At 42.7% G+C, this 9,764-nt stretch overlaps 1 protein-coding gene across 1 annotated transcript; it reads left to right on the top strand.

The window, feature by feature from the left end:
- Positions 1-636: 636 nt before the first annotated feature.
- On the top strand, positions 637-9,360 carry LOC136612723 (gastrula zinc finger protein XlCGF57.1-like). Its single transcript, XM_066593348.1, has 4 exons — positions 637-714; positions 4,090-4,269; positions 4,354-4,477; positions 8,303-9,360. Exons 1-4 carry the CDS (start codon positions 637-639, stop codon positions 9,358-9,360), a joined length of 1,440 nt encoding a protein of 479 aa, XP_066449445.1.
- Positions 9,361-9,764: the final 404 nt, after the last annotated feature.

Below are 9,764 nucleotides of genomic sequence, written 5' to 3'. Positions count from 1 at the left end.
CAGGGGAAACAGAATGCCGGCTGTACTACCGGCTCAAGAAGAGAGTAAGTAAAAAAACTATAGTGACTGTAGCACTTCAGTGATAAATAATGAAACAGAATGAGAGCTGGCAGTAATCTAGGTAACCATAATACACAGATAGGAGGAATCACAGGTAGTGAGAGAACGTAGAAGGCGATAGGAGCAGATGGGAACTAAACTACATTGTTTTGTGTAAGATATGAGTGCCGAGTTTCTGTATATACTAAATATCCACAGAATATGCCATAGATGATAATGTGGGTTTGGCCTCTGACACGCACCCACTATATGTGCAGCCAGGGGTCCACAGCAGGTACATCCAAGAGGACAATGAATGAAGAGGCGGCCACACATGTACAGCTCTTTGTTCACATCTATGGGAGTTATGGAAACAGCTTGGGCAGCAACCTAGATATTTATGGCAAATCCCTAGAATCCATATAGAACCTGAGAAGCTGATTCTATCAGTGATCGATAAGTGAGGGCCTGTATGTCACATATGATGCAGTAGGATTTAGAGCCTTTTGTTCCATCTTTTTTAAGGTGCAGTACTAAACCCCTCCAGGTGATCCCATTTTTTCATCCAAATTGGTCCTTCTGAATGAGCCACCAAGGATGAGCAAGGACAGGAATGAAGTTACCAAAAGAATATTAAACATCTCCTTAGAGATCATCTACCTGCTGACCGGAGAGGTAAGCTGTTCTATATTATTGTATTATATAACAAGTCAGACTAAGAGGAGAGAAAATCCATTGTAGGAAGTATTAGGAATAATCCAGTGTCCTGTATAACGGCTTCCAGACCTTCCAAGTGAGGGAGAACTAAAGAACTGAACAGCAGAGAATGTGAAGATTGGCACCAATATGGTCAGTTCTGTATGGTGGGAACCAATGAGCTAATAGTAATGTGGTAGGAGCAATGAGAATGGTAAGTAGGCTCCTTGTAATGAGGAGGGAAGGGCAGCCAGGAGCCAGTAGGATCACATGGCCGGAGATTGACCTGGAGATTTGGTCTATCTAGTCTGCAATTATCTTACGTCCCTTTTACTTATCCCTTAGGATTGATGTATGTTTATCTTATTGCTGGCAGGTAAATAGGAGGGTGCTGGACGGAGTGTATATCTTACCCAGACACTTCACCTGATTGAGGTAGGGATCCAGTCCAGGACTTTCTTGTAGGTCCCAGTGAGCTTAACTGAAAACACTAAGCTGATTACTGGGACATAAAAGACTGCAAGGGCATGGAGTTCTAGTCAGAGCCCGGAAGTGAGTGCAACTACTGTGGGTTCCTGATCAACAGTTGCTGCAAACCAGGCTTGGGCGATAAGAACCTTGTGGGCCATGATCTATTTTGTGTTGTGTTTTTTAATAAGCTCATGTGCCGCCAGTGGTCGTAGTTTTTCCTTGGGTCACCTTGTTATTGCTGAAATTAAGAAAAATACAAAGCAACTTGAGCTTTTATCTGACTTCAGTGAGCCTCTCATAGTGAATGTATTTTGCGTGCTGTTGCCATTCTTCTCTGCTTTTATTGTATGTTGCAGCCGTGGTTTAATGTGCACCTATAGGTTTCTATTGGGAAGTGCTGACCCATATTATCTTTATCTCCCCGTGTGAAAGAGGCCTTAAGTACCACTTTGGTGATATTTGTTTTCACTCCTTATGTAACTTGTATAACCTGCCTTAATTATTCCTTTCCGAACATTGCCCTCTTTATTTGGGTCTTGTAATCTCATTGTGACCATCTGGGAATTACTTGTCTCCCTGTGACTCCCCCAAAGAATGGACTTGGGCCTTTCTGAATGATGAAATGATGTGGACTGTACCACACAGGCTCTTCACGGTGGATAGGAGCTCCTACTGCTGATTATTTAGGCCTCATGTTCACGGGCATAATTCAATTGTGGAATCCATGTGGGGAACCCGCGCGGATGATCCACAGTTCAATATGCCCATAGACTATCATTAGGCACCCACAGGTATGTGGATCACACGTGCAGGAAAAAACACAGCATGCTCCACTTTCTGCTGGTTTCCAGCATGGACGACTTTCGTAGGCTTCAATTAAAGTCAATGGAAGCCGTTCGGATCAGCGGCATGTCTGCAGCTGACACTGCGGACGTGCTGGGGACCGCGGGAAAGCAGGACTTAAAAAAATAATAATAAAAGAAGAGACGGTGCGACATGCCACTGGCGTCCTGAGCGCATCCGTTGTGCAGAAGAAAGAAGATCCGGCTGTGATGGAGAACAGCCCCGCAGCGTCCGGACAGGTAAGTATAATGTATTTTGTGGCCTCATGTCTGTGGCTGCTGCGGGATTCTGCACAAGGAAACAGTGCGGCCCGTGGACATGAGGCCTTAGAGGCTCCTGTTTCACAATTATAATAAAGTGGCAGCTCCCGCTTCTGACTGTTTACATGTAGTCTGTGGTTTAGGTGAATATAAGGGGTAATGATTAGAGATGAGCGAGTATACTCGTTTCAGTATTTGAGTGAAAAGATTCGGGGGGCGCCGGGGGCCTGGGGGAGGCGTGGCGGTGCGGGGGGTAGCAGCGGGGAACAGGGGGGAGCCCTCTCTCTCCCTCTCCCCCCCCCCACTCCCTGCTGCAACCCCCCACTCACCCACGGCGCCCCCCGAATCTTTTCGCCCGAGTACGGAAGTACTCGAAAATCGCGGTGCTCGGGCGAAAAAGGGGCATGGCCGAGTACGCTCGCTCATCTCTAGTTATGATCATCTCTGCAGACAGATGGTACTAGCTGTAGCTGGTCATGTGATGCTCTACTGATGCATCATGTGACTGATAACAGCATAGAGGAAGAGAAATCTAAAAAATGAAGATGGTGTCTGATAAGTATCAGATAAAAGGCTACGCTGCATGGAAGTGACCGCAATGTACATCTCAGATACCCAGAGTGAGAGAGAAGAGCGGGTGAGGGGGCAGATAAATTAAATGTGATTTCACTGGATGCCCTTTTAAATTCACTAACTTTTGATTTTCCAGCCACATCCGCTAGAAGTTTGCTGGAAGCATCTGCTACTCTTTCAGTAAAATGATATTTTCTGACATTGCTTTTGGTCTTCACTCCCATTAATGTCAGATTGGGCCCCTTGTTCATGGGGTTAGTGTCTTCCCTCCTGTAACATACAATATATGAAGGTTTCCATCATGTTCTCTCCTTTACCTTCTCTCTTTGGGGAACAAATCTCTCTGTAATAATGATATATAATGACGGGACCAACAACAAGGTGCTGATCACTGCAAAAGGATACCGCTTTAACAATATACTGCTTTATTAGAAATATGTAATAACATTAACCTCAATATATACACAGAATAATAAAGAATATTGTTTGTCTTGGGGTCAGGGGTTATACAGAAGGTATTACTGCAGTAATCACAGTTTGTTGATTCTAACTCGCGGTGCCGAATAAATAGATTATTTTCCAGGGATCTGAGATCTAAATTAGAGTCGATGTTCTGATAGCACATTGTTACTATAAAAGGCCCTGTGATTTCCCTGCCAATCTGTGGAGCGATCGCCCTGACAAGAGCGACCCCACTCAATGTGGGCTAACCCTGCTGAAACCCTAAAAACCGCAAGACTAACACCCAAAGGGGCAGTACTTGTGTATTTGGTTGCTGCACCAGTCCGGCATTTTTACCAGACAGAAAAGTCCTGCAGTTGGTGCTGGAGGCTCTGAAGAAAAGAGCCTTAACCCTTTCCAATCCAATTTGTATCCTGGTTTTCCTAGGGGGCTTACTCTTTTTCTGCTGTTATACAACAGCGCTATCTGCTGGCTAAAGCCAGCACTGTATGAGGAGACACGTTGGATAGGCTCCGACAGCAGAGAGGCTGACAATATACAATAAGAGAACCCCGACGGACGTCTTCCAACATCGGAGCTGTACAGCCTTAAATCATAATGTCTTTACATGTCAGACAGTGGATTGGAAAGGGTTAAGATCTTTATGTCTTTCCTGATCAGTTTTAGGAGATTTTACACAATTTTCAATCCATCTTTGGATCACAATACTGGATTCAGCCCTCTACGTGTCTCTCTCCATACACAGGATTACACAATAGTGAAGAAGACATCGGGTGACGGTACGACTACCAACAGCCATCTCCATGAGTCAGTAGGATGGAGGAGGAGCCAGAGCCCCATCACAGAGGCTCCTCCTCACTTACTGATACATGAACAGAAGATCCTAGAACTCACCAACAAGATCACTGAGCTGCTGACTGGAGAGGTGACACTGCTGGGAATGCTGGGTAATTATACAGTAACAGCACTAGAGATGTCTGGGTAATGATGGTATCATTGTGTGTGTCAGGTTCCTATAAGGTGTCAGGATGTCGCTGTCTATTTCTCCATGGAGGAGTGGGAGTATTTAGAAGGACACAAGGATCTGTACAAGGACGTCATGATGGAGAACCACCTGCCTCCAATATCACAAGGTAAGTAGAGAAATACAAGCCACACTATATATATTTTTGTTTTCAAAGTCCTGTTCCCCAATACTGTGGCACAGGCAGGCACCGGTGGTTGTCTTGAAGCCTTGATACCATCTTGTGTAGTGCATTTCTATGTGTGTAGTATGACATTTAATCTAGGATCTCAATTTAACCCCTTCCTGCCACAGGGCGTAACTGTACATCCTGGCAGGGAGGTACTTAGCGCAACTGGACGTACACTTATGCCTTGTGGATGGCGTGAGATCGGAAGAGATCCTGCGCTATCCAGCAGCGGGGGTGCATGGGAGCAGCGAACACCCCCCCCCCCCCCCTGCTATTAACCCCTACCCTGCAGTGATCTATGTAGATCGCAGCATTTGAAGGGTTCACAGAAGCCATCAGGTCCTCTGTGACGCCATCGGACTCTCACAATATAATTACGGAGAGCCCGACAGTTTGGCATGGCAACAGGATGCCAGTACTGCATTGCCAGTACTTGTGATCACTAATACAAGCAGTAAAGCATTGCAGGACAGAAGCCCTGCAATGCCTTATCAGAGTGATCATAGGTGCTATGGTGTAAGTCCCCTACAGAGGCACAAATAGTGTAAAAAAAAAAAATAAAAAAAAATCTACAAAAAAGAAAAATGTAAAAAAAACCCTTTTTTGTGCTTTTTCTCATATTAGCATAAAAAATTTAAATCCCACATATTTGGTATCACCGTATCCATAAGGACGCGTACAATAAGTTGAACCTGCTTTTTATTCTGCATGGCAAAAAGCATGAAAATAAAACATAAAAACTGAGGCAAAATGCTAAAAATAAGCATTTTGCCTCCCAAAAAAAGCAATAAAAGCCATATGCACCACAAAATGGTACCAATAAAATCTACAGCTTGTCTTGCAAAAAATAAGCCCTTACAGAGCGCTGTCTATGGAAAAAGGTATAGGACTTTAAATGCAGCGATTAAAAGAAAAAAATACAAAAAAACTGTTTTTATTGTGGAAAAACATAAAAAAAAATAAGAATTTTGGTATCGTTGTTATCGTACCGACCCGCAGAAAAGATGTATTGTCAGTTACGGTGACTTCACATGAACATCTGCGTACATAGCTGCGCACCCCTGTACGCCCAAAAACACACGTGTATGATGGTCCGTGCATTGCCTTCAATGGAGCTGTGGCTGCTGCCGGCGGCTTCATTGAAGACAATGGTCTTTTGGCACCCCATAATTGTTTTTCAGGGAAGAACTTTAAATATAACTCTTCCCTGAAAAACAAGTTCCCGCGGGGATGAAGAACACATCTGCCGCGTGCAGCAGATGTTTTCGTTATTCCCGCCAGGAAAAAGAATTCCTTGCTACACCTGCCACATCTGTGATAGATGCAGCAAAGGAATTCTAAATCCCCACAGGGATGAAGAACACATTTGCCACATGCGGCAGATATTTCTTTCATCCCCGCAAGAACCTCAGCCAGTCAGAAGCAGCTCTTTCAGCAGGGGGGATTTTAAATCCCTACTGCTGAAAGAACTGCATTAGAGAGCACTTTTTAGATTTTTTAACACCACTTTTCCTCGTTTTTCAGGGAAGGGCTTACATTTAAAGGCCTTTCCTGAAAAACAGTTGCAGGATGCCGGCAGCTGGATCCCCTACCGCAGCTGTCATCTGTGACAGCTGTGGTTGGGAATTCTTTATTCCCAGCAGGAATGAAGAATTTCTTTGCTGCTTCTGTCACAGATCTGGCAGGTGCAGCAGAGAATAGTTTTTCCTCGCAGGGATGAAGGAAACATTTGCCGCATGTGCATTCTGCATTTTCCTGGTGTGGGGAAGTGAAGTGAACCAAAAAATCATATTGGCTCCGTTTAACCCCTTAGTGACGGAGCTTTTTTTTCTATTTTAGTTTTTTCCTCCTCGCTTTAAAAAAAATCCTAACTTTTTTATTTATCCATCGACGTCACTGTATGAGGGCTTGTTTTTTTGCGGGACGAGTTGTATTTTTCAATGGTGCTATTTAATGTACCATATAATGTACTGAAAAACTCTTAAAAAATTCTAAGTGGACAGAAATGGGGAAAAAAATGACATACCGCCATCCTGTTTCTACAGTGCGCAAACTGCAACAAAAATGACAAGACAGCTTTATTCTATGGGTCAGTACGATTACTACGATACCAAACATACGTAAAAACACTATTTGCACGGTTTGCTACAGATAAAACCATAGCAAATGTGTTTTCTTATTTAAACAAAGAAGAGACAGTGAGGAAAAGTGACATTTTTTTTCTTATGTTCCATTTTTTACCATTTACTATATATATTTTTTTTTCTGCGCGCCTAAATGAGCTGCACGAAACTCGTGAACAGGCGAAGTTTCATATGCACGTTGCATGAAACTTTGCCTGATCACTGGAGCAGCTGCACTTTGAGAAAACCAGCTGCTCCACGAAGAGAGAGAAAAAGCCCCGCAAGGCTTCGGGATTTCCCCAGAGCAGGGAGACAGGGAGCGGGACTACTGGGAAAACAGTGGGATATTTAAAAGATGCTTTTGGGCAGCACATTCTAAATGCCCTGCTGAAAGCAGCGGGAAATCTATTCCGAGCACAGAAGTTTCCATTAACTCCTGGTCCTATAGGAGTCAATGGAAGCTCCTGCCGGCGCGCACCTAATATAGTCTATGTACTGTATCTTTTTTAGTAAACTCCTCACATATGAACGCTTCTATAAGACGCTGAAATAAGACCGGCATATTGCCAGACTTTTCAATGGGGCCAGCGGCAGCAGCGCTAGCCCCATTGAAAAGATATGGAGAATGCCGTGGACTTCTTTCACAGCTGTGACAGCTGTGGCAGAAGTGCAGCATACTATCCCATTGCTTTTAATGGGATCGGCGCTGCTGCCGGACCCATTGAAAGCCGTGGTTTGTAGCAAACCCTGCAGTATGATTTTCGGGGAAGGGCTTGAAATGTAAGCCCTTCCCTGAAAATCATCAATAAGAGGTAAAATTTTTTTTTTTAATTACTCACCTCTCCGTCGCTCAGACGCGTCCTCCGGCTGGCTCCCCGACACTGCTGTCCAGCACTTTCAGCAGGCGGGTATTTAAAAATCCCCACCTCCTGAAAGGGCTGTGCCGATTGGCTGAGGGCTCAGCCAATAGCAGCTAGTGCTTAGCTATTGGCTGAGCGCTCAGCCAATTACAGATAGTGTTTGGCTATTCATTCATTCATTCATTCATTCATTGAAAGCAATGGGATATCATTCTGCACTTCTGCTGCAGCTGTGACAGCTGTGGCAGAGGATTCTTTCATCCCCGCGGTCCCTGCGGTGATAAAGGAAACTCCTGCCACAGCTGTCACAGCTGTGACAGAAGTGCAGAATGATATCCCTCATAGAAAAGGAATTAATGGGAAGAATAATTAAATTTTTTTCTTGTGTTCCTTCTTTTTCTTTTACTATGTATAAGTTTTTTTTTTTATTTCCCTGTAGGGGGCTTGAACCTTCAATTCTATGACCTGAATTATGTTTGTTGTCATTTGTACATTTAATGATGTTGGACAAAGCATAAGGCTGTAAACACATATGCAGTTTTGGGGACAATTTTTTATGTAATTTTTTACTTTAAAAAAATCCAGAAGTGGATTCAAAGGGAACAGGAAACATATAAATCCTCCATTTGCATTATCTTCTTCCTGGGTCTAATTCTGGCTTTAACTTGAATTACTGTATGAAAAACTGCAGGTGTTTTTCCAGCCTAGTAAGAATTTTATATATTTGGCTACTTTTTGCAGCTGAAAAAAAAAATCACTAAATCCAAATTTAATCCTAACAGAAAATCCCATTGAGGACGTTGATGGAAACTTCATGTCATCGCTAAAGTGTAAAGCAGAAGATGAAGATATTGTGCAGCACTCTCCAGGAGAAAACCTCATTACCCTTAATGTTCAGCCAGTATGTACCAGTACAGATCTATCATATAATCCCCCTAATCACAAGGAACCTTCTCCTGATCAATCTCAGCATTTTACTACAAGTACAGGTCACACCGGGGGTAACAGTCTGCAATGTGGAAAACAGTTTGCAAAAAGCTCAGGTCTTTCTACACATAAAAGAACTTGCACAGATGAGAAGCCATATTCATGTTCAGAATGTGGGAAATGTTTTAAGCTGAAAATGTCTCTTATTAGACATTATAGACTTCACACAGGGGACTTTTTCACATGTTCTGAATGTGGGAAATGTTTTACCGATAAATCAGATCTTGTTCGTCATCATAGAATTCACACAGGGGACCTATTCACGTGTTCTGAATGTGGGAAATGTTTTATCTGTAAATCAGAACTTGTTAGACATCAGAGAACTCACACAGGAGAGAAGCCATATTCATGTTCAGTATGTGGGAAATGTTTTACACTTAAAGCACATCTTCTTACACATCAGAGAATTCACACAGGAGAGAAACCATATTCATGTTCAGAATGTGGGAAATGTTTTACACATAAATCAGATCTTGTTAGACATCAGAGAGCTCAGACAGGAGAGAAGCCCTTTTCGTGTTTAGAATGCGGGAAATGTTTTGTGAAGAAATCAGGTCTTGTTACACATCAGAGAACTCACACAGGGGAGAAGCCATTTTCATGTTCAGATTGTGGGAAATGTTTTACACTTAAAGCACATCTTCTTTTACATTTGAGAATTCACACCGGAGAGAAGCCATATTCATGTTCAGCATGTGGGAAATGTTTTACACATAAATCAGATCTTGTTAGACATCAGAGAATTCACACAGGAGAGAAGCCATATTCATGTTCAGAATGTGGGAAATGTTTTATACAGAAAACAAATCTTGCTTCACATCAGAGAACTCACATTAGAGCGAAGTCCTTTTAATGCTCAAAACACGAGAAATGTTTACTTATAATGCCAAACATGGGGCTCATCATAGATGTCACAAAGTGGAGGAGCCGTTTTGAATTTCTTTAAAGGAATCAAATTCTGAAAACTGATATGAGAGATTTCATAGAGAAAAGTCAATATTCCTATTTGATATGGTTTAAAAAGAAAAAAAATTGAATGCATGAGGTAATTCACAGACATCGAACAGCCAGTAAGAGTTGTGTTGTTTTTTTTGTATAGAATTATACAAATTCTCAAAATGATACTTACCCTGCAGTCAACTGTAATCTGGATCCATGATGTATTGTGGGTATAAAGCGCCTTTTAGACAAAATAAAAAATGCACAATTCTCGTTTGCCCCGAGAGAATGAGCTGGTGATGTCATCACCCGATTGTT

Source organism: Eleutherodactylus coqui, chromosome 1 (assembly GCF_035609145.1).
Source record: "Eleutherodactylus coqui strain aEleCoq1 chromosome 1, aEleCoq1.hap1, whole genome shotgun sequence".
Classification (NCBI taxonomy): domain Eukaryota; kingdom Metazoa; phylum Chordata; class Amphibia; order Anura; family Eleutherodactylidae; genus Eleutherodactylus; species Eleutherodactylus coqui.
Note: the sequence above shows the minus strand (reverse complement) of the source record. Positions and strands in the feature narration are given on the sequence as shown.